The sequence below is a fragment of the Nesoenas mayeri genome (genome assembly GCF_963082525.1).
Source record: "Nesoenas mayeri genome assembly, chromosome: 10".
Lineage (NCBI taxonomy): Eukaryota > Metazoa > Chordata > Aves > Columbiformes > Columbidae > Nesoenas > Nesoenas mayeri.
Window position 1 is genome coordinate 15,087,853 of NC_137560.1, and position 25,654 is coordinate 15,113,506.

Sequence of the window (25,654 nt, forward strand, 5' to 3'; positions counted from 1 at the left end):
CTTTACAGTCAGCTGGGTCACTAATTCATGAAGTTAAAATGTGTGCAATGAGGTCAAAAATTCACTATTGATAAAATACCCCCTCCAGGGATCGCACCATTAACTTCGTTACTGCAACAGCAAAAAAAAAGTAAACCCAAAGCTCCTGTGAATTACCAGTCCATCATCATAAATCAGAAGAGAAGCATTTGCACAGGTTCATGATGTCATATGAAAACCGAAATATATTTATGGCCTTGTGTACTATTTCCTGTTTCCATATGACAAAAATAAACAGTCTCTAAATCCGCCGTATCCTTACACCTGAGCTCAGCAAAATGTAATGGGCACAAAACTATGAAAACACCCATGATATATGAGTCTCGAGCAGGTTGCTTTCAGTTGACCGTGACACCCATTCTCCCTCTGGCCTCTCCTACCTGGATGAGAGCAGTTCCCCTGGAGTTTTTTTCATCTGGTGCACTCACGGTAGGGACAGTCCCACACTCCCAGCTCCTACTTTTCCTCCCTGACCCTAGGAGAGAGAAGGGAGATTTAAGCCTCCAAGTCCTCTGCAGGGAATGGATGGCAGCTCAGCACCCACATGGGGGCCTGGGCTTGCCACCACAAGTACCTTGGGCATCTTGTCCGTAAAGAAGACTAAACCATAGAAGCTGGAGTTTGGGGGTGCAATTCCCTCTCTCCTCCTTTGCTAATGGTTTGGGAACCTCATCTAAGGTTTCTGGGGTGTTTGGACATGGATGATGCCCCACATTTCATCACAGACCTCCCTTCTCCCAAGTTTTCTGCACCTACCTGAGACAGGAACTTCAGTGTTTGCCAGTGATCCTCTTCCCAGAAGAAACTTTCTCTCTTAGCAAATTTTTCTTGTGGTTTCCTTTCCAGAAATGAGACAGGGAGTAACAGAAACTGTGCAACATCCCATGTAACCTCCCCTTGCAAGGTATCACACTTGTTTCTATTTGCCCCCAAAGCAACAACTCCTGAAGACAATGACTGTCACCAGGTGGTTGGGGGATATACATGTGCCAAGCCACATTTATTTATAGTGTCCCTCTGCAATGTTGTTTCGTTTTTTCCACCAAGACAGCTGCACCAGCTCCCTGCACCTCCCGGCGCTTCCCAAGGTGACGCTGAGCAGTGAGGAACATTCAGGTAAGCTGCTGGCCCCATACATGTGTCACACCATGCAGAGATAGCCCTGGCATGCCTCCCATTGCTGATGGCAAATGAATTATGTCCTTTAGACTGGCAAGAGATAGCATTCTGTTTTTCTTTTTACTTTTTCTTTTTCCTTTTTCATTTTTGAAACATGGCCATCGAAACCTGGGGTTTGGGTATAGCATGAATCTTTTCAAACCAAGTGAGTTCATTTCAAGCCTTTATACTTAGAAGTTATCATCCATCAGTTCTGATGTAGCTCTGCCTGCTTCATCTCAGGACTGAATGGACGTGGCACACAGCCCTTTTAGTGATGAGTACGTGATATATTAAATAGACAGGGAGTGACAGCAGTGCATGGGATAATGAATGGCAGGATGATCAGCCAGGAGTTCCTTTGGTTCTCTCACTGCACTGATACACAAAGATGCCTCACGGTGAAATTAAAAAGTTACACATCCTAAACTGCTAGAGGTTTCCACACAGTTCATCATTAACCCTATGGACTCTTTGCCGCAGGGGTCTGAAGCAAAGGGCCACTGCCAGAATGGATTGGGAGCAAATGCCACCAGTGAGTAGAGCCACAGGCTCCCTTGTCCTTTGCTTGTAAGATGCGTATAAGCCCTACATAGGGTGATAGATCAGTTCTCCTTCTCTTTCAGTGGCAACTCCCCCTAACCAGTTGCTCCAAAGAGCTCTTTGTCATTACCCATTTTGCTGCAGCCCCCATACAGCAGAACAGAGTACCTCGTCTCCCCTGTCCCTTGCCAAAAGCAGACTTAGGGTCCTTATTTGCCATTATATAAAAGCTATATAAAAGCATGATAGGAAACTTCAACCTCCCATTCTCCAAGGCTGCAAGACCCTGGTTTGTGTTTAAGCCAATGAAGAGAAAAAGAGGTCAGGGAACCTACTGTAAATGTTGGTCTTGGTATTGCTGCTCCTCGCTATTATCCAGAGGGATCTGGGGCTGGCATCAGTGGAAAGTAAGTGATTTACTTTGCGCTTTCTTGCATTATACACTATAGTCAGCTGCCTGAATCACCTAACTTCAAAAAGACTAGGAATTTTTTGTCATTATTGAGACTACCTCTATCTTTAATACAAACATAGGTGAATGATCCCAGTCTTCCACTGCAACAGCCAAGGCAAGCCCCAGCTTGCCCATATGGGGAAGAAAGTTGCTTCTTCATGGTACTGTTTAAAAATGGCACATTGTGGGAGTTTACCTTTGCCTAACAGTCTAACACTGGGGAATCTGAGCTTCCTTCATCATGATACACTTACTATTTTCCCTTTTAATTTACTTCAGTGGATGATTTCTACATATTAAAAACATAGACATTTGTGAATATCTGAAGCTGAACACAGGCTCTTAAAAGACTAACAAAGTTGACACTCCTGCCCTTCTCTAATTGTATTTTATTTTTACGTTCTCATTTAACACTAATCATAAATAATATTATTTGTGCATAACATATTTTTAAAGCCTATTTGGGTCCACTTATTTATTCCAAACTCTCACCCTGCTACTGTTCCATGCAGCAACAAACTATAAAGGAAAAAAGTGCTAACTACCTTTTTTTTTTTTAATGCTGGTCTAGCATAATCTTTATTATATTTCTTTAGACACTTTGTGCAAACATTAAATTGATAAAAAGCATAATGTAGATAGACCCACAGCTGAACTGAAGGTAATTGCATTAAAATGAAATGGAGACCTATAATTGTACACTGCTTTAGCCTCTATCACACTGTTTTGTGGAAGCAAGGATCTCACTTGTCATAGCAAGTTGCTTGTTACAGTGATTGCATGAAGACTTGATCTAGCTGTACAAGACAAGTATAACATTACTTAAAGGGAGCTTTTCAAACTAAGAGTCTGACACTAAAATGTACTGTATTTTCAAAGATGTAGTATGCTTTAACAAACAGAAGAGTCCTTGAATGACAGCTTTTGTTACCCTTTTGTTTAATGGTGCTGTATTGAAAAATTCAGGTTATGTCTATGCCTTCCTATTTCTGGTTTTGATTTCTCTTCAACAATACTTCAAGAATTAAAATTGACTCAAAGCATGAATAGGAAAAGTCAGTGGATACAGTAAATGTTAGTCTGGCATTTAGGGATTATTTGCGTTTGATTTTTTTCAGTTGTGTTTACTGAATGCTTAAACACATTCTGTGACCATTGTATTGTTGTAGAAATGGGGAACTCAATAGACATATTGAGATTTAAAATATATCCAATTTAGACTTTTGCTCCAAGTTTGAAAGTAGAAAATGATAGAAATTGTTGTTCTTGCCTAGACCTTTCAGTCTGATCCATGTATATTCAACTGCTCAGCCTGTGTGTAGCTCTCAACCTAGACAAACAAGATCCATTTGTAAGATTGGCACCTGAATAACAGGTGGGGCATGTGTCTTTTGGACTCACAAATCAATTATTATCCAATAAATCCAATACATAAAGAGACATTGGTTCCTCCAGAGCTCTGCTACTTCAACTAGCACAACTTTTCCTGGAGATGGTATGTTATTGAATGTAAATGCAGGAAAAATAGTGATATGTCATTGATTTATGAACACTGGAAAACAGTGGTTACTGTACGTGTAAGTGCATCCAAAATGCATGAATTTTCACATTTTGGAATCAAGAGGCTGGCCAAGAGGTCAGAGCCTGCGGGGGGGGCGAGCTATACGTAGTCACTATGTGGGGAAAACCATAAACAAATTATCACAGATGGGCAAAATCAGATATGCTTTGCCCAGGATGCTGGTTTCTCATGACCAAGTGTATAACCTGCAGTCAAGCACCACTGTGCTTTGCACTGCTGCTTCACATCCGAAGGAGCCACCACATCTCCTGCCCCTCCCAAGTCTCGCCTGTGGCTTGTCTTCCTCCTAACACTCACAGAACCTGACAGTTATAGGTTTCTGAAGCTCCTTTCTGTGCTTTCTGCTGTCTTACTGTCTCCTTCCTTCCACTTTTCTCTATCCCACTGCTCTCTCCCTGCCTAAGGCCAACCTGTAAAGTCTCCAGGACAGGGAAAATCCTCACTCCTTTCATGGTAGACTTTTTCATTATTACAAGCTTAAATATCAAGCCAGTACATCTGACAACACACATTTTTAAAGCAGTGATTTAAAGTTGAAATGAAGATGAAATGTTGAAAGGTTTAGAGGGGAAGCTGTATGAGGAGTGGCTAAAGTCACTTGGTTTGTTCAGCTTGGAGAAGAGGAGACTAAGAGGAGACCTCATTGCAGTCTACAGCTTCCTCACAACGGGAGGAGCAGGGGCAGGCGCCGAACTCTTCTCTCTGGCAACCAACAACAGATCCCGAGGGAATGGCAGGAAGATGTGCCAGGGGAGGTTTAGGTTGGACAGGAAAAGGTTCCTCACCCAGAGGGTGCTGGAGCACTGGAACAGGAGGTGTCACAGCCCCAAGCCTGACAGTGTTCAAGAAGAGACTGGACAATGCTGTCAGATACCTGGTGTGAATTTTGAGGTTGTCATATGCAGGGACAGGAGCTGGACTCAATAATCCTTGTGGGTCCCTTCCAAGTCAAGACATCCTATGATAGCTTAGTATTTCTTCTTGTCCTCTCCCAAGGTTTTACTCTGCTAACCTCTACCCAGCTTTTCTGCTTCTACATTTTTTATCACATGAAACTGGCACAAAACAGCATGAAATCTGACTTTGAGTAAAAATTTAAATTAATTGCTCACTCATTCTGTAAGTAAACAGAATCATAGAAATCATAGAAAAGTCAAGCTTAGAAGGGACTTACAGAAGTCACCTTTGCCACAAACCCAGGCTAATCCTGCAGTAAGAGCTGGTTGCTGGGGTCTGTCCCCAGCTAAGCTCTTCACACCTCCCCAGCCTCACCAGGGGCTGCCTTGGTGCTTTAGACCTTCCATGATGAAGAATATGTCCAATATGAAATCCCAATTGACCTTGTTGCAGCTTGTGACAATGGCTTCATATCCTTTCACCTCTGTGTACTTCAAGGAGGAGCTGGGGGTTTGGCTTCTCCATTACCCTGGTTATGAAGTGGAAAACAGTATCTAGCACCGTTCTTTGCCTTCTCTTCTCCAGGCCAACCAAGCCTAGCTCCTTCAGCCTCTCTTTATATATCAGATGCTCCAGACTCCTTGCTACCTTCATGGTCTTCCCTGGTACTAGTGAGAGCTCAAATTCTTGCTTTCTCTGACTTCAAGTCAAACAGTCCCAGTGGTCTTTCACTTACCTTGCAATCCACCCATCCCATTCACATTTCTTCCTTTTGGTTGCAAGGTTTCTACGGGACAAAACTGCAGTCTCATCAAGCTTTCACTCTCTATCAACCTTTTCTTAGCTTTTCTTTAATATATGTCAAGGGTCAAAAGCACCTGAAAAACAAGAGATATGCAAGTATCTCTTCTGGCTCCTTGCAGCGGAGCACAGACTAAATGCTTTAGAGCACTGACTGTTCCTCTCAGAAAGTAATGTTTGCAAAACTGAGGTGTTTGTAAAGATTGATTTTCTGTATATAGCTCAAGAGCAAGCATATCACAAGATTTAAGTAAGATAAAAAGTGAGACTGTGCTTGATGTGAGGTGCAGGAGTTAATCAGCTGTAGATAAGAACTGATGAGGTTTTATCATCCCAGCCACAGAGAGAATGACTGTCTTTCTTGGCCTCTTGATCGCTTCGGAGAGTAAGTGAAACTATATATCAACCCATGTTTATCTGTGCCTGAGAAGTTCTTTGAGAATAAATTGAGCTCAGAACTCTTCTTAACCTTTCCCCTAGTTGGGGCTTAAAATTAAGCTCTCTTTCTGGTTTTTGAGCTGCCTCTCTGGCACGCTGACAGCATGTGAAGTATCCCATCTTCTAGTTGACTTCCAGGCCAACAACACAAGTGTGGATGCAGTTATGAAATAATGAATCCGGATGTTAAACAGAGACCATCTGGCTTTCTTTGCTACAAGATGGTGCTACAAGCCATGGTGATCTGACACATCTGCATCTAGGTACCACCTACACACACACGCTGTTGGCTGTAAATTTAGGCAAACAGAGCTGCTGTTGAAAAAGAACAAGGTAATTGTTTTGCCTTCTTTTATATCACAAATTGGAGTTAGGATATCACACTCGAAATAGATGTCAACTGAGGTAATAATTCTGTTCTCTCACCTAACCTGATCCTACTCAGTCGAAGTGAATTATTACCTAGCCTCTAAATCCACTGGATTTAAGAGAAAAACCTTAGAATGCAAGTTCACAAATACTTATACTGTAATTAAACTTTACTTGTGGAAAGAGCCTGAAATTATTAGGTAAGTAGTGTTAGGGCTTGGAAGTAAACAACTGTAGGCTTGGAAATTCTACATCTGTTATTCTTTCAGATCTTTTAGTGTTGCAAACAAGTCTTTCTTTTTTTTTCTTTTCCTAATCCCACCAGATAACCAGCTTACAAATGAAAAACATACAGATGAAAAGCCTATGAAAGGTATTGTTATGAGTTCTGTCGCAGAATTCAGCATCACAGATGCTCCATCAAAGGGTACCAAAAATGAGAAGAAATTGTCAGATGCGAGCACATCATCCATTGCTTCCCTGGAGAAGTGCAGAGAATTCACTTACATTGAAGATGACGCATCAGTACATCAGAGAGACAGTGACGGTATGTTTTATAAAACAGATCTCATTTAAGCTGATTTCTAAATAATGTCCATTCCAAGAGCACTATGTGTATCTAACTTGAAATAAATGCTTACATGCTGAACAGGAGATTCAAGCACATAGCCAAAAGCAGCATTAAGTTTCCCGGCAGACTTTTTTGTGATAGATGAGAATCTGTAGATGACCTTAAATTGACAGTGATATTAAAGTAATAGAAGAGAAACTTACAGTCTATTGTACAACAGAGCATTTATACTTTTGTAACGTGTCTTTGCTCAAGACACTAGTGTTGGTATCAGATAAAGAGAATATCTCACAAGGACACATTTCTCCCAGTAGCAGAGCCTGCTGCTTTTGCCATTGGTACTGCAGCAGCTGCTGTAGTTGCTGAACAGATGCCATGTTTGGTGATCAGTTTATTACTTCTATGGACTTGTATATGGAGTTCTTGTATGGAGCATTACATCCAACTCTGTCATTCTGCTGACCCATCACCAAACCCTCCCTCTGCTGACTATACTGCAAAACTCACATGGGTGAGGATGAGGAGCTCTCTTCACACTCTGCTCTGCTTCTGCAGAAAACTGTCTCTGATGGCTGGGCCAGGTGGATACAAGTGGATACAACTCCTGGTTAGTTCAGTATGCCCTGAGTTTTGAAAAAGCATATTTGAAAAAAAAGTGCTGTGAAAGGTAGATACAAACCAAAATTGCAGCAGAAGTCCAGTTGTTCAAACACATGTTCATAATAATAATAAAAAAAAAAATGCTAAAATGTAACTTGGTCTGGGGCTAATAATCAGAGCTGTCCTACCTTTTCCAAAAGGGAGATGATCCTTTTTATTACGTAAAAGCACAAGCTAAAGAGCTGCATGCCTGCATTGTTACTGTAAGAGTTTCCGAAGCAATAGTTTAACCAAGATTTAAGGAAGAGAAGGGGTTGTGAATACTTATTACAGACCAAGGGGCATGACTCCTGCTAATCTAATTAATATAACACCCCTGATTTTAGTGAAATGATGCTGAGAAACAGCTGTTCCTGCTTATTCCAGTGGATGTGAAAAAAAGTGCTTCTGTGAAGCATTTTTGAAGTTTCTTACGTGCACCTCTTACAATAATGGATTAATGTGTGATATCCAATGAAGCTGGGATACATTAGTATATAATTTCACAGTTCTTAAATTAAGAATTTTTAGAGACAGATCAACACAATAAACCACTGTGTTCTTCAGGAACAATTGCTATCTCTATTGTATCGCTGATCCTGTAATAGAAGGCATGTCTCTGATACATCTGTTAGAATACATTTAATTTCAATGAAGGATCTGAGGTATTTATTTCATTTAGGGGACTAGTCTTCTAGTCCAGACACTCCAGTATTTTCTGAGTTTGCTGACTATCTGATCTGGCCCCTCAACCATTACTGGCACACAGGTGTGTACCATGTGATGCAAATAACAGATTTCATACTCCTTAAAAAAGCTAAAAGTGAAGGAAATTAACAAAAAAAACAATCTGTGCTCAATTAATAATGTTAAGGGCTGGATGGAAGCCAAGGAAACCAAAGGAAGCCAGATTTGTGGTTGTCACTGCATACTCTGTTCACTCTACTCTGACAAGTTACTGCTTATTCCACACATGAGGCCAAATCCCTTTCGCTGGTGAATGGAGAACCTCTGAAGGCAGAGCAATAGCTGAGGACGTGCTTGGTTATTTTGTTCCCAGAGCTCTGAGAGGAGCAGATCCAAAGCTCACAGGTGTCACCAAGGGTGGCCATTGTGGCTGCCGCGAGCTTTGGACCAGGTTTGTTGAGGGTATCATCTGCATGAGCAGAGGGTGAGCTGACAACCTCCAAACAAGAGCAGGAAAACTTAGAGATAAGGCAGGCTAGCAAAATTATTACAAGTTCTTATTTTGTGGTAATTAATCTACTAATGCAGAGAACGAGAGCTGAGGTCGTTGTTCTCACTGAGATAAATGCAGTAATGCCGTTTTGCAAACAGCAGGGAAAACAGAAGAGAAAACAGGAGATTGCTGCTGCTTTTATGCAGTTTGTGGCTAATTTATTTTCAAATCTATAAATGAATGCATAGGAATGGATGTTTAATTGCTAATATCTATTATTTATATACATTACCCCACTTAAAACAGGACAAAAAAGCCTCATACATGCAGATTTTTCGAAATGTGTTACATCCATTATCACAGTTCATGGTGTGTGCTCTGATGGGAATTTAAAAGCATCTTTACTGCACATCACAGACTCTGTGCTGAAACATTACTTTATTATTAAAATCTTGTGCTTTTTGTGTGCTTTCTTCTCTGGATGAAGCCCTAAGAATCATATATATTTGCTCCATATTACATAAGCACCATTATGGTTAACACATTCACGAAAAAAACTGTTACTAGAAAACACATCTTTGGAGAGGAAAAAAATTTGAAAAATCCTTAATTGATATATAAATTGGGATTTCATCTCTCATATCTATATATAGCAAGGAAATTTCATAAACATAAGATATCTTAAAAGAATAGTCTTAATTACACCATGGACTACTGGATAAAATGATTACATTTTCTACACTGTAAATTTCATACAATTAAATGCAGTGGTGTCACCTTATAAAATGTTTCAATTTTGTAATTATTTCAGTTCATTTAGTTAGAAAAAATATAAGCATGAATTTACTAAGTATCACTGAAATCTAGTCATTCTTATCCTACAGAACTGACTTATAAGTTAGTTGTGCTTGTCTGAACTTAAATAGATTTTGACATATTTAAATAAGTATTAACATTTATAACATTGGTGATGATGTGCTACTTACAAAGAAGTTCAATCACATGCTATTTATTTTTTCTACCTGCTGTAGCTGCCTTTTTTTATAAAGAAGCTGGAATGATATTTTAATTTTGTTTTTCATCAAGAAAGCTTTCTTAAAAAGGAAAAAAAAAACCAGAGCATAATTCTGGAAACTTCCTGGCAGTGAACTTTATGTTACGTGAGATAGAAAATGCCACAACAGAACCAATGCAGTTGAATGAGTTCACAGTTAGTCATCCTAGGGCAAGAAATGTGGTTATAACCATATGCTTTCCTGAAAGAACCAATGAAAAGGCATTCATATTGTTGAAGGCAGTTTTCCTTTCCAAAAACAAGGAGAGAAAAAAAAATAAAATTGAAAGGTCTGGGTCTTTGCGCTCCAACTGGATTCACACAGTCGGAATCTCACACCTGCTCCGAGCCCTGGGAGGCAGCCTCCCCAGATGCTGTAGTTTGAACCGTGGGTAGTTAATTAGTTGATTTTTGAGGGGAACAAGTATAACACAAAGTTTTCGTTGCTGTTGCCAGGCTTTCAGGAATACTCACTGGTTTTAAGCACGCGTCCCAGCTGATATTATTTTCTAAGCTTTTGTCACCTTTCAAAAATTAACAGGTATGTGAATGAAAATGTGAGAAACCCATTTAAGTGGGGAAGGGTAAGGACCCTGTGTTGAGAATCGATCATCTCACTGCCCTCTGGTAAATGCTGTTCTCCAGACTTGCTTTTGCTCCCCTATCTTTGGTTAGGCAATCTAGCTCTCCTTAAACATTTTTACTGAAACAGAATACTTCCAGAAATAAAACTATAAGCAAATGATGAGTCTGTACTTTTTTTTTCCTCATGTGTGAATTTGGTCTTGTTCATAAGATCACCTCAGAAGATTACCCAGATGCCAAACTGAAATCATAGGCCAGGGATGAACTATCCTGTGCATCCAGACTAACCATGTACAAAGTAAGACATAAATATGCAGACGAAAATGTCCCTGAGAGATTTTTGGGGTTTATTTTGTTGATTTTTCTTTTGGCCTTCCTGGAAATAGCCAGAGCAGCCTGATGATTTTTATCTTTAATTGCAAACTCTTATGAAAAAGAAAAACTCTGGTGTTACATATGTTGGTCAGGTAGCCCAAGTGGCATCACAAAGCAGCAGCACTTCCAAACCCTGCAAGACTGGGGAACCCCCAGCAGAGCATCCCTGCTGAGTGAGGTTCACTCCTGTGCTAAAAGTTACAGCCCAAGTACTTCAAGAGTATGGAATCATAGAATCATTTAGGTTGGAAAAGACCTTCAAGATCATAGAGTCTAACCACAAAGTTGATTCAGAGTACTATGATTCTACTTGTTCCTCTGAACTTCACTGACATAGAATATTTTCATTCAAATTATTTTCATGCCGCCGTTGTTTTTCCAGTACAAAGAATATAGAAATTAAATCTTTTCATTTTACTCTATGGAAGTAGTTACCATCAATGTGTGCTCTGAGTGCTGCCTTGCATCTCATTTCTGTGTAGTCACACTAGCCCAAACCTGGGTAATCAAGCATGCCCTTTTTCTTATGTCTCGCTGCTTTTCCTTTTTCTTAGATGAATGCGCAACACTTATCCTGGCCTGCTTGTTCTGCCAATTTTGGGACTTTCTTATAATGCTGCCTGATACCTGTGAACATTGGCTGACAGATACCTGTTGTCCATCCAATAGATACTACCAGACCTCCAATGAAGACCACGCCAACAACGATTGCAACTGTGACTGTGACATTGATTGCAGCCTTTTTGAGTCCTGCCACGAGACTGGTGAATGCCTGGAACTTGCCATGGAGATTTCTGAAGTGTGCTATCGCTAAGAGGAAAATAAGTGAACAGAATTCCTCAAAACTGCCTGAAGTGAACTGACAGAATACAAAGGAGATTTTTTTTTTTTTTTTTTTTTTTTTTTTTTTTTTAAAGATAATAATAATAACCAGAGTCTTTGCCAACCAGGGCTATGTGCATCACGCTCCTCCCACTCTGGAGGTCTATATATCTGTACCATTCTGGTTGTATGATTGCACCAATTGCTGAAAACAATAAAGGGCAAAAAGATCTTTTCCTTTGCCATAGATGACAACAGAATTCCTAAGTGCCAAGTGTGCTCAATGCTTTACCCACTGTCAGTCCAAGGCTTTTCTAAACCTCTAATTGCTGTAAACACAGATTTCCCCATTCATAAACACAGGACAAATTAGGACATTATTTTAGGACTGATATATATTAGTTAATCTTCCTAATGGATTCATACCTAAACATGTATTACACATTGTTGGTTATAATTAATAATGAATGATATAGCTTCATTTTATAATTAAAAATTTATTTATTCAATCTCTTAAAACACACTTATATGCTCAGATTAGGTAGAAAAGAAAATTAAATGAATTAGAAACCATGCTAGCAGTAATTACAGCAAATGTCTCTAAAAATCTCCAGTGAATTTTGTAGAGGAAGCATTTTAACAGGGTAGTGCAATTCAACAATGTATTAATGTGCGTGCCTATGGTTATGTAATAACAGGTTATGCCTATTGTTCATTAGTTATAGGAAAGGGCTCCTTAAGTGTAATTAGCCTAGATGGGAATTGACTGCACACTTCCAGAGGAGAATTACACCGTGGATAGTCAGTAACTCCTTTGCCTGGTTTTCATTTGTAAGATTACTGCAAGTACCAGAATATTTTCACCTATTCTGGTAGAAACAGGCATCTCCCCCTGTGCACAAAAGATTACAAAATGACAGTATCTACCCTGGTTTTGCTTTCAAACTCCCTCTATCTCTTTTCTGATGGCAGGTCTGATTAATAAAAAAGAAATACATATCGCACATTACACATATGACAACAAAAGCATGTAAATTCAGCTGCCTGAGGGTGCAGAATGCACATATTAAACACAGAGGAAAATATAGAGTTGCTTGCTGACATTAGATATTTATAGACTAACACCAAAGTCAGTGTTTGCTTAGTATAGACACTAAAACTTCCCCTCAAAACCCCACTGATTTCAGTGCAGAAGTGTCTGGGGAATCCCAGACAAGGATTGTGGATGAGATGTCGGGAAATTCAGCATTACTGAAATCATTGAAGCCACTTGTTTAATTACCTGAATTTCAAATCTGTAGTCCTGACGCACATTTAATGGAAACAAGAATTCATGTGAATTTCCTTTTTTTTTCCCCTGCTTCTGGAAAATTCATGTTTTCAAAAAATCAGAAAGTAAGAAGTAGGTAGAACTGCTAATGATCTTTATACAGGTACCTTACGAAGTTTAGTGACCTAAGGACAAGAAACCTTAGAAATGCAGTGGGCAGCCCAGTGCATTTTGTTTGTGTGCTCCTTCCAGGACATCAGTGGGAAGTGGAATAGGTTTGCTTATTTTAATTGCAATGTCACACTGTCAACTGTAGCCGCCTAAAGGAACAAAGTCATTAGCTCTTAACAGCCTGCCAGGTGGGTCTGGACCCAAACCTGAAAATCACTAACCACTGCCACGTGAGAGGCACTGGTTTTACACAGCAGGGGCATTTTAATGCTCCAGTTTGCACCCTCCCACAGATTTTTGATCTTAAACCTCCCAATATTGAGACACGATTAAACTCTCAGTGCAACATATCAGGCCCTAGAGGCTTGGATCATTCCGCTTTCTATTATCGCTTGTCCTTGATGACGTAGCAAGTGGGCCTGTATGAATAAAGACACTGACACAAAGCATTTAATAGTCAGAAAAGGAGAAATCTTGCCCCACATGCCATTTCTTAGAGAAATACCAATTGAGATGTGTGTTGTCAGTCCTCGCTCTTGATGCTGCCATCCAAAAGGAGAGATTTCATGTGCAACAGCTGGAAGTAGCCCAACAGAAGAAACCAGAGGGTGGCATAGCCCAAAATGCTGGCAGTGAGGAACCCAAAGGTGTATAATTCATCTTGCAAGATGGGATGCTTTCTCCCAGCTCTAAGCCTGTAAGGTAATAAACATTGACCGTACTGGGATCACCCACGGCAAGTGAGGTCTCCATGCATGAGATGTAGAGCTGAATTAAGGACTACTGGTACATTTTTTTTTTTATTTTTTGTTTTGTTTCTTTTCCTAGGAATCATCATTCAGAAGAGCTTTTTTTCATGCTGCAATCCAGAGGTTGTCAAACTGAGGTCATGTCTACTCTAAGGCATGAGCAAGGTCAAAGACAGACTTACAATGGTCATGACCATAGCCATGGCTAGACAGGATGTCCCAACAATATGAATTGAAAAACTCTGTGGAATATGCTGAGAGCTGCTGTTGCTGTAAATGGTAGTATTTTAAATAAAGCAGCAATAACTCCTTACCTAAAGTGTACACATTGCTCAGTTTCCTGTTTTAGGAAGTAGATTTTTAGAGGCTTTCTGTATGAGCAATGAAACCTTGAGAAACATCTTAGTTCATACAATGCAGTAGAAGCAGCAGCTTATGATGATTTTGTTTTCTGCTACAAAATTGTTAATTGTAGTATTGTATTTTTCATGACACACAGGAACCATTTAATACATTGACACCAGAGTAAGTCAGTCAGACTTTTCCATTAACTATTCCAGAAGCTAGGTTTCCTCTTTGGAGAGCCATCCTATTCCCACACTAAACTGTCTTCCTAGGCCAGAAAAATACCTGTTTATCAGATTTGAACATGGGTAGACATTCCAGTGAAACAGAAATATTTGGAACTATTCAAGGGTGTTTCTGCATTTTCTGTTTACTGGGAAAGAAGGTCTGAGCACTTGAGTAGGAGGCATTTGGGTGGATGGCTGTTCTGAACATGTTGGACTCAGCTGTGCTCCCAGAGAGATGTCAGCTCCGCAGTGTGTGAAACCAGCTCCTCAGAACAACAAATAGAAGTTATGATTTTGCAAACGGGAACATCGTTCCGACACGACGCCTCTCCCCAACACCATAAATGCACTGACAGATTGGCTGGGGGAAGAGAGAGACGGAGGTAATAAAGAGCTATACTGCTACCTTCTACAGGAAGGTACCATGGGATGCTCTCTAAGGATCTCCTCTTGGAAATGACCCAGCAGTCTCATCCTTAAGAAGAAAATGTCTTTTCACCTCCTTTCTCTCTGTTCTCAGGACACACTACAGATTAGGACACAAACCCTTTACAGCAGAAATTGTCATTTGCTAAATATTGTACTGCACTCTGCACACAGAGGACCAAATGTAAAAGGCCTCGAGGTGCTTCTGAAAGGTGATCTCAAAGGAAATGAAATTCCCTGGCTACAGATGAACTTTTCTATAATGTCGTTCTGGTGCCTTACTCTCCATACATACTGTAAGTCCCTTTCGATATGGGGCTAGCAAAAATTACCCCATGTACAGCCCCAAATACAGGGATGGAGCATGTTATATTACCTCCTTTGACTTTCCCCTGCATCCTAGAGCATTCTGATCATTCACACTCTGAAGGAATCACAACCAGATCTTCCAAAACTCAAGACAACACACAAGTCTGCCTTAATTCCAGTGCTGCTGTGGTATTCAGATGGAGGACTACAGCTGGGCTCTAGAAGACTTTGGTTCTCAGGAAGAAAGCAAAATATCGGAACAACTAAAATGTCCACAATTGTATTTCTCCTATTGTGATGCTTATGCAGTATCAAAAAACATTCAATAGTGTTGAACTAAGAATGTATGTATCTATTAAATTTTTCTTTTAATTACATGAACTGGGAAGTTACATTACTTTAATCTTCATCTACCTATATTTCAGGCCTCTTAAATGCAAGGTAAGTTTCCTGTTATGCAAGAAAGTAAGTTTACCAAACAGACTGGGATTTCCAGGCACTGCTCCACACTATAATTCACAGTGACTGAGTATTAATCATGATCAATAATCTATCATCCCTGTGGTTTAAGGAAAAAAAAAAAAAAGCTGGGGAATTGTTGAGAAACTGCACTTTTTCTAAGCACACTTCATGTCATTGCACAATGGAACAATTCTATGGAATTCATTATTCTGCTGGTAACAATCTAGATTTCTTTAACATTGCACACAAACAGAAATCACTGCCATGTGATTCATGTGCCATGGCCTGTGCAAAATGAGTAGGTGGGTATAAGCCAATTCATAATGGATGTGTGCCCATATCACAAAAAAACACCATTATAATTGGTACCCTTAGGAAAAATGCCAAGATCTGAGTGTAAACAGAACATTTTCTGTCCCAAGAGCTGCCTCTTCCATGGTCAGAGTTAAAGTAAAATAGAAAGAGCAATGCTGAACTGCATCTGTTGCCTCTGTAAAGGGCTTCAACCTACTGAGGTATCAGCTGGAGTCTCAGATCCCCTCTAAAATTACATAAAAATTACTGTTAAGTCACAAACATATTGTGTCTCTTTCCCCTCCTCCACTTCAATGACAACCCATTAAAGTCATTATGGAGGTTGCATGAGTATAAAATGAGAGACTGCCATTGTCACTAATTTGTCCTCTTTCTAGGTGTAACCAGAAGGGAGCTGAGAAAAATCTATTGTCACTAAATAAAAAGTGTCTATTCATCAATTCTCATCTGAAAACTAAGAAATCTACAAATCAGAAAATGCTGAAAGTCATGGACTTATCTCTTAGTGCTTTCCAGGGATGAGCCACTATTCTCCTTGCATTGAAGAAGGACTGCAGACTTCCAACAGGCAATTTCACAGGCTGCTAGAGTATCCTACTTACTAAATAAAAAGAAAAAAGATATCTCACGGACTTTCTGTTGATGGCCTGCATGAGCATAGCAGTTTAAGTGACAAAGTAATATTGGAAAAGTCTGCTTCCTTATTAGAGAACCTTGTAACTGAAGTAGTCATTCACATGCTCATGCCACACTATATTAAAATGACCATGGCACAAAGAAAGGAAAAAACCCACCTTATATAAGCACACAAGAAAATCAGCATCATTATCATTAAAATGCAGACTCAATTTCTATTGCCAGATTTGCCATGATTTCTACAAAATAAAAAATAATGCCAGAGAGCAGTGAAGAAAATATTATTAGATCAACTGTATAAAAAGCATGAGTGATTCCATTAGCAAGCACAGCTGAGAAAAGACAGGATTTAAATCAAATCTAAATATGATGAGATTATACAGCCAAAGTGACATGTCCATTTTAGAAAACATACAGGCCAGGGACAGAAGAAGGAAAATAAGTGCAGAATTTTGGTTTCATGCTGTAAAACATGTTCTATCATACATAGCACTTAAAAATCTGATGCAAGCATCCTGTTAGCTCTTCAATTTTGTACTGTAATTGTTCTAGCTAAGATGTGCAGTTAATTTACAGGGACACCCTTTGTTCATCTTTATTGCAGTATATTTGCATCATTCATTGTTTCAGAGTGTCAATGTGCCTTCTCACTGTATACAGTCATCATACATACAAACTCTTCTGCTCAGAAAACAGCAAAGCTGCCCACAGAACCACAGCTCAGCTCCTAAAATTTTTGGAGTGTTGTAATGTGTCTTTGCACCACATGCAGGGTGAAGAAAAATGTGCTGATGACTGATGTTAAATGGGACAGTCAATTGTTTAAAATAAGACAAACAGTTTTTCTAATTTGTTCTCTTTTGGAACAGGAGAGCTCACCTTGCATTTCATGAGATTTTTCATCAAAAATGTAGCTGGAAAAATCTTCCTCCAAGAAACTTCTTTTTGATAGTACAGCATCGCACAAAGCCTAGTCTTTATAAATAGAGAGACAGGTAAAGGACTATGAAGCAGGAGACAGGGTAGCTTTGGATAATGTAACTGATCACAGTTGTTACCGGCTTGTGATCTCTGATTGTTCACTGAAACAGCTTTCTCCTGTCACGGTAATCTTTGTGATTTCTGCTGCACCAGAGGCAAATGAGCTGTGGTATGAAAGCAGGACGAGCACCAGCGGGTCTTTGCCGCAGCTGCTGTAGCTTTCTGCTTCCTCATGTGCTGCCCACTCCTGTCCTTATTTACATCCAGATGATCTCTCTGAAATAAGTTCCATTTGTAAGGCATTTCAACATAGTTCAAAATCAGGAGTGGGGAGAACATGCATGAACATTCCTCTTCTGAAGGATGTAATAGAACATTAAACCATTTGAAACCCCTTGATTTTACTATGCATTTCAATTTTCCTATAACCTATAACCCATACACACCATAAAGTCAACGCTGAGAGAGGAAGCTGGAAAAATCCAGCTACCTTTCCAAATAGAAAGCAGAAGATATATTTTTAGCTACATTAAACCAACTGCACACAGCTCTGCACACTTATGTAATTCCAACATAAAAATAATCCATAATATTCTAGAGGAACAAACCCCATTCTTAGTCATATAAATTTTCATATAAGTCCATCAAAACCCATTCCAAAAATGTCTCAGTCTCTCTGAGCACCAGAGTTGGAACAAAAGAGTGAGTCCTTTAAAGTGCTTTTGGAGCTTCCAGGGATGTTAAATCTAATTGCCCTTAGCATAGCACCTATCCACAAAGGTTTAAGTCGTGGAAAATGTATTTTACCTTTGTACAAGATATATTACACGAAGTTTATCATGGCACCGTAAAGTCAGATCTAACTTAGTTCCTGCAAATTTCAGGCAGAAAGAAATTAACCTTTGATGCTTCACTTTGACTAACCAGTCCAGAAAAATGTGTCTTCTCATTGCAAACATGCAATATTATATTAACTTATATGACACAGAATGGTATGATATTATAAAATACCAATTTGTGCACTCGAGTATATATGTGTATTCATATTTATACTCATGGATATTTATAGCAATGCCTCTGTGTTCCAAGAAACAAGACATTATGGAGAGTGGGCAAAGATTAATTGTGATAGAAATCTTCTTAAGACAAAGCCAGAACCAGCATTATTTGTTAATACCTTTAGAAGCTGTATAATTATCAGTGATAAAGTTGAGCAGAAATTTTCCAGTAAAACGGCTGTTCATGACAGACTGATCATTTGCTGAAGCAGACCTTGCAGCATCATGGGCAAAGTAGCATCGGGAACTTCTTGTTTCCCTGGCGGGGTCCGCAGGGCTTTGGCAGCCCACAGAAAGATCAGCCTGGGTGCTTTCCTGGGACCAAGGAAGTCCTTGAGATTTAGGTCAACCATCTGTTCTATTTCATTAAAATACCAAATAAGAACTAGAACAGAAACTTTCGTTATTTTCCAGAATGAGCTGCTTTCACTATCCTTCTACATGAGTTCTTTCATATTCTTATGTCTATCCAAATCAGTATTTTTCCACAGACTCCAGAATCTCTGGTGGAATAACAACCCCCATCTTTGTTTGTAATGGCTCTGTCACCACCAGTGTTTTAGAGGTGTAGGAAGAGACTATGTCTGACCCAGAGAGCTCCTGATTTTAAAGATGAAAGAGGGAGAAGTATACGACCGTACAGTCTGTGAACAGGAAATCGGGACAAAGGAACCAAGAGTGGATTTTTTTCCTCTGAGAACTTTATTTCTCAGCTAGAAATCTGATCTGCAGCGAGGCAGCCAAGGAACAAGCCGTGTTTATAATGCAGCCAAGGACGCTGTTCCCTCGGTTCAGTCCCCTGACACACTCAACACTCCTAAGCTGCGTCTACTCTATAAAGGCCCAAGAAAACTTAAGCAGACCTAAAAAAAAAAAAAAAAAAAAAAGAAGAAGAATTTGCAATGGCACGTCTTCTTAACCAGCATCATGGAAAAGTCACGCTGTTCTGCATATAGCCTTCAGGGTTGTGTCTCTAACACTTGAAATCCTGCCCAAGCCTGGCTTCGCTCGCACTAACAGGTACTCTGTGTGCTTCTGCATCTTTTCCTACAAGCAAATGTTGCAACTTTCCTATTGCGACAGCTGTAATAGGCATTCACTTTACTCTGTTTTTCCTTAACACTCCCGATTCCTTTTATATCTAGTTGGGAATGCACTCAAGCGCTAATGGCACTTGTTCAGCCATCCAGAGAAGGAACAGCGTCACCTTTCTAGCTATTTGTGTTTCTTCATTTTGGAAATCTGAACTTTGCCAAGATCCAAATGCCTGATATTTAACTTAGATTCATCCCTCTGAAGGTCAGAAGGCACCATTTAAATTACCTGGCAAGACAAGATCGACATCTACTTGGAGAAAGGAGGTTTTAAATCAGTCATTCCTTCTTATTTCTGTTTTGGGTAGTAAGAGGGTTCCAGGTGCCAGATAATTAAGTCATCACTGACAGATGACACAGGTGATAGACTTGCATCCATATGCTATCACTTCAAGTTTGGTAACCTCAAGGGATGTGGCTCCTACTGCATGATAGTGATCTACAGCTGCTGGTGTTTGCTAATGGGTCAGCAAAGGCTTCTCCTGCCACCACCTGATGGAAAAGTCCTATGGGGCTGAGAAGTGTAGCTTTAAAGGCTTCAAATACACGATTTAATGGAAAAGGACCTGCCTTGGGGTTCCAGGCCACGAGCACTTTCTGCAGGTGGTCCTATGGGGTGGTTCAAAGCTTTGGGAACAGCATCAGTGCAGTCCTGCACAATGGCAAATAGTCTGAACCACCTTACAAGCCACTTCCAAATCTTTGAATCTCCATGTGAAAAATGGCTTGAATGTTATAGGAAGAAATGACACTAATAAGCCCTACGAACCCCATTGTAAGGCAAAGCAAGGAGAGCTGCAGGGGAGCTAAGGGAGCATGGTGACAGCCAAAAAATTCAGAAACTCCTTCGGCAAACAGGGAGAGAGACATACCACCACCCAGGCAGGTCTGACATGAGAGTTTTGAACAGGAGCCTTCAAAGTTTCATTACTAGGCTCCTTTTTGTAAGGCAGGGCACAGCAAATACTCCATTTAAGGCTTCTGTGGAGTAGAACCAGAAATATCCAGCCTTGCAAACATCCTCACCAGCCAAGCGCAGAGCCGAGACATGCAAAATGAGCGCCCGTCAGCTCAGTGCCAGCACAACAGAAGGCAGAAGTGCTTCAAGGAACTTGTGACAGGTTCTCTGGATGCACCAATTCAAGACGGGCCAATCCCTGCTCGAAATGTGCAAACTCTCACACTCCTTGGCATGACCGCGCAGCCAAAATGCACATTTTTTAAAAGATTCAGAGAAAACACAACCAAAGGGACAGGAACGCAGAAGAATTTGGCAAAGGGAAGCAGATGCTTCCTAGGGAGGAGACAGGACTTAGTTCAAAAAAGGTTTAAGGGAAAACTTTATATATAGCAATGAAGTTGCTGAAGTCTATTTTATTGCAGAATATCTAACTTACAGGGAGGACTGTACTTTAAACAGTCGCACTTAGGGAAGCAACTCTGTGGAGATTCACTCAGAGGAGTGAGGCAACTTAAGTGGTACAAATATCAGAGCTCCAGCTGACCTACAGCAGCTGCTGCTGGCAGCCACTGCAGCATCACAACCCAGGTTATCCTGTTTTTGTCATTCACTGCTCTCTAATCCCTCTGAAACCCAGAGGTGATGTACCAGGGATGACCAAAGTGAGCGGGTGAGCTGGTGGGAAGGGCTGAATGCGACAGAGAAGAGAGAGGATCAAAATGCATATAAGGCAAAGAAGCAAAAGTACGAAGACTCAATACAAACTCCAAAGTTGCTAGCAGGAAAGAGAAACATGATAATTAGTTTTGAGGAGGAAGGTGGTACAGTCCAGACTTGTTCCTGGCTAGTGGGATACAGGATTTTTGTTGAACTTTGCCTGACAACTGTAATGAAGCTAAGCACTGAAACAGGAAAAAATGAAGGACAGGCTGACCTGTGAGGGATTAAGTTATCTCCAGAAAGAAAAATGGCAAGTATTAAGGGAAAGGATGCAGGAAAGGGTAGAAAGTCCTACAGGAGAAAGAAGAGAAAAGACATCAATGTTCTCCTTAATTGCACTAAAAATGGGCTTGTCTCCATTCAAAGCAATCTTACATTTGTTTCTTCTCATAGACAAGTATAAAATACATTATTCCAAATGGACCACAGTTACATCCTGAGTTGAGCCTTTGCATCCTTCAGTTAAAAAAAAATAAGACACTTGTGGTTCTCTGGGCTTCAGTCCTTTTCATACTGGTGTTAATTTTATTTTTCAAGTTGAACAAAATCACTCCTCATTCACATCTTAGAGACTCCTCATAAAATTAGCCTGGGAAAGCAAGAAAATTGGACTAAAATTTTTGGACTTGCCTTGGCTTTGAACACTCCTAAATAACCCATGTTTCCTTGGAAATACTTCTCCTTTGACCAAAGTAAACCTGCTCTATTTCCACTAAGTGTCATAAGATCGTACCTCCCTCCAGTGGGACCAGAGAGTTTCCTTCCTATAAAGCTGGGTTTAAAGGCCAGCTGCACTCCTGAGGCTTCAGTAACAGCCTGCAGTCTCCAGAACACTACATGCCAGAAACCAGCATCTATATGGGCTCACAAAGGCTGTAAAACATCTTGTGCAGAGTGGAAAAAATTAAAAAAAAAAAAAGGCAGGGAGCTTTGCCAGACACTTTCTGCTTATTTGCACCTATGCCCAATGCTTTGCAGTCTTTTGCAGGGGGCATCAGAAAGTCACCCCACAGCAGCCCTGGGACGCAGGGACAGCTCTCGGACCGGGGCTGGGGCACAGCCCGTGCTCCCAAGGAGCTGCAGTAGTTTTGAGATGTCTGCATAGAGATTAGTCTGCCTGATGTCCCTGGGGATAAAACTTTCATTTGAGGCACAACTTAGTTCCAGTCCTGCCACAGAAATCCATTTGCAACCCTGCTGACACACATGAGACGCCTGCCTCAGCTTCCCCAGCCAGAAAAAATGTTAGTATGTCTTGGGCACTGAAGGGGCATCCATTTGTGAATCACATACTTGGAAAATTAAGAAGCGAAGAAACATGAAATAAAAGGACACAGGTCCTCTTTTTGAAGAGGACTTGAGCTTCTGCAGTGGTTTAGTGTTGCAGGGACTGATGAGACAGGCTCTTCTCTGCACCTACCAAGAATCTTTGGCTTCAGGAGAAGCAGCTTTTCCCAATCTGGCAAATAGGAGGAGGATGTAACAGGTAAGAAGAGAAATATTAACCAGGTAAATATTTTTCCTCCTTGCCCAAAAGCAACAAAGTTCAGAGAGAAAGTGAACCAAGGGGAGAGCTGACTTAGGCTGTGCCATTTGCTGCTTTGAAAGGAGCTGAGAGGAGCTGCATTCACCTGTTGCAAAGAGACAAGAGGCAGTTTCAAGTGCAGTAGAGAAAAACCAGTGTCCTGATTGGGGTGGGTGATCAGGAGCATCCTGCACTGCATGTGGAGCAAGAGAGACAGCAAGGCACCAGCCAGGCACTGGTCAGAGGAAGAGCAATGAAGATAAACACTTGCAGGTTAATAGACTTTACCCCAGTTAGCCTTCCTCCTCTGTATTTTGTTTCCTTTGCAAGTGGTCTTTTCCCATGAGTTGGTCCTGGCAGGCTGGGATGAAGCATGGAGTGCTTTTGCCTCAGGAGCCTTCCTCCTAGCAACAGGACAGTCCCAGCTCCTGGTGCTGTTGGAAGCTGTGGTGAAGCCTTTCATCATGAAAGAGAAATTTCTTCTATTGAGGGAGCATTCAAAAGCCACAAGGGGCCACACAGATATCCAAGAAGGCATAAGCCTGTTTGAGGAGCTTACAACATAGGAAGGAAGCAGCAGCACAAAAGGAACACCAAGAGAAGACACAGAGGGATACTGGATGCTTTGGTGTTCAGGTAGCCAGTCGTTAACTCCTTACTTCAGTGTGGTTTTATTATTTCTCTATATAACCATTTGCTTAATCAGCTTCAAGTCTCCAACTGTTAGCTCCCCTTCCAACACAACAGAAATATTCAGTTCTGAATGGGAAACACAAAGCACAAAGGTGCCTTCATATCTCTGATCAGCCACAACCTCCCCTCAGAAATCAGGCAAAAGCAGCTCCCAAACTGCTGCCATCACAGGTCAACCTAAATCTCTCCTTTGCAGAGGAGAGCTGATTTTGACTTGAACACTGCTGTGCCTCATCCTCAGCTCCTGCAAGCTGGCATCCCCGTGCTGAAGTGGGAGTCCTTGCTAACGGCTGCCAGGGGAGTACCTGGTCCTCTGCACCTGCAGGTGTTGCAGAGAATGCACGAGCATCCTGATGGCACAGGACTGATGCTCCAGCCACATGGTGACCAAAGGCAGATCTCTCCTCAGGCGCCTGCACTCATCCTTCACACCACCTCCCTCTCACTGTGCAGACACCACCACAGAATCTGCCCCAATAATAGAGATCTGGGACCGTCACTTCTGACATGAGGCTGACTTTTGTCAAAACCTATCATTAGGACTCTGTTTCCCCACTGTTTTGAACCTTCTTGCGCACAACATTGAAGCCTCAGATTTGTCAAAACATGCAAAGGTGCTGCCAGAGGCTGAGCAACTCATTTTAGTCCCTTTACAAAACCATTTTAAGGAAAGAAACAACATGTCAGGGCGATGCCAACAACTGACTGTACCAACAAGGAAAGATTTGACGTACTTTTCTATGCTGCAGTGACTGTTATAATAAAAGACAGCAGTGCATTAGTGAAAGATTTATGCTAGTATTTCAACAATGGAAAACATGAGCTTTGCTGTATTCTCATTCACACCGAGACAGGCAGTGAGGGCATGTCATGTAACACTATTTCCAGGAATGATGTTACAACTGAAGAAATGCTGATCTGCTGGTATGGTAAGACAATTCCTGGAAGCAGGACAGACCCTTGTATTATTATCATTGCAGAGGGAGGATTTGACTGTACAACCTCTTATCCTGAGCTGTTTGGGAGGGATGGCTTGCCTGCTTACGAAGGGTAGGAAGAAAAGGTGAGCCAGAAAGCTTGGGAGAGCTGCTGCGCCGCCACGGCCCCCTCTGAGCAGCAGCAGCTCCCTGGCACCGTCATAGGAGCCCTCCATGCCAGCAAGCACAAGTGCCAGCTAATTGAATTTGCTAAAGATACATTCTCTCAAAACCCTTCGCCCTGCACCCACCATTTTGTGCTTGCAATTAAATTACAAGCAAAAACACATAAAAAGGGGGGGAAAAGAAAAAAAAAGCCATGTGGTGTCATTTGACATTTAGATGTCAAAGTAACTGATTGACAGGGAAAAAATCAACAGTGAAAGGCCTGTTCCTGCCAAAGCCAGCGGGGAGGTTGCCAGCGGCATTGGGAAGAGCAGGATCGGGGCCCTTATGGGCCAACTGGATGAGACAACGTGGTGGGAGAGAGGACGTGCAAGCCCCGTGCCAGGCTATCCTGGCCCTGAGAGATGCGGGAAGAGGCAATCAGCCACCTCTGGGAGCATCTTGCTTCATCCCACATCCTCCAACATGGGGGTTTGGGATCCATGGAGGGAGGAAAGGAGACCCAGACACCTTTGTGGGCTGGTTGTTCTGTGCAGGGCCTAGGAAGATGCGGTTTTCCCACCTTGTCTGAGGTTTTGACATTTTGATGATTTTTTTCCTGTCCCTTTTTAGGATAAAAAAAAAGGAGGGATTTAAAAATAAAATTAATTTCTGAGCTGAACATTGGGGGAAAAAAAGCAGAGTTAAAGCAAATCACTCATTTCAATAATTGTGAAATATTTTCTTAAATTTTTTATCTTACAGATTTTTTATTGTTTTTGGCCTAAAGAATAAAGCAATGAAAATCTCCAAGCAAAAAATAAAAATTTTAAAATGTCAAAACCTGGACAGTTTTCATAATTTAAAAAAGATTTTTTACCCAAAACCTTTTCAAACCGAAGAGATTCACCACAACAAGCCCCATCCTGCAAAAAGCCTCAGCAACGGTAAATATGATGTTTTTCCAATGGGATTAGATGTTCACTCCCAGATTCCTGGCGAGCCGAAGAAGGGAGACCTGCCTTGGGGTCAGTGAGTTGGGAAGGAGCCGGGGCTCTGCACACGCGTGCACATCTGCACGCTCACACCCGCAGCCTCCATCAGCATCTGCGTGTGGTCCAGG

At 41.1% G+C, this 25,654-nt stretch overlaps 1 protein-coding gene across 1 annotated transcript in view; it reads left to right on the forward strand.

Moving 5' to 3' along the window:
* The window catches only part of MDFIC2 (MyoD family inhibitor domain containing 2), a gene marked incomplete at its 5' end in the record, with an annotated part of 46,050 nt that extends 34,228 nt beyond the window's left edge, over positions 1–11,822 (forward strand). Inside the window, 2 exons of the mRNA XM_080350771.1 lie at positions 6,607–6,828; positions 11,240–11,822. Of these exons, the coding sequence (XP_080206897.1) occupies positions 6,607–6,828; positions 11,240–11,499 (482 nt within the window). The 3' untranslated portion in view covers positions 11,500–11,822. The remainder of the gene's footprint in view (positions 1–6,606; positions 6,829–11,239) is intronic.
* Positions 11,823–25,654: the final 13,832 nt, after the last annotated feature.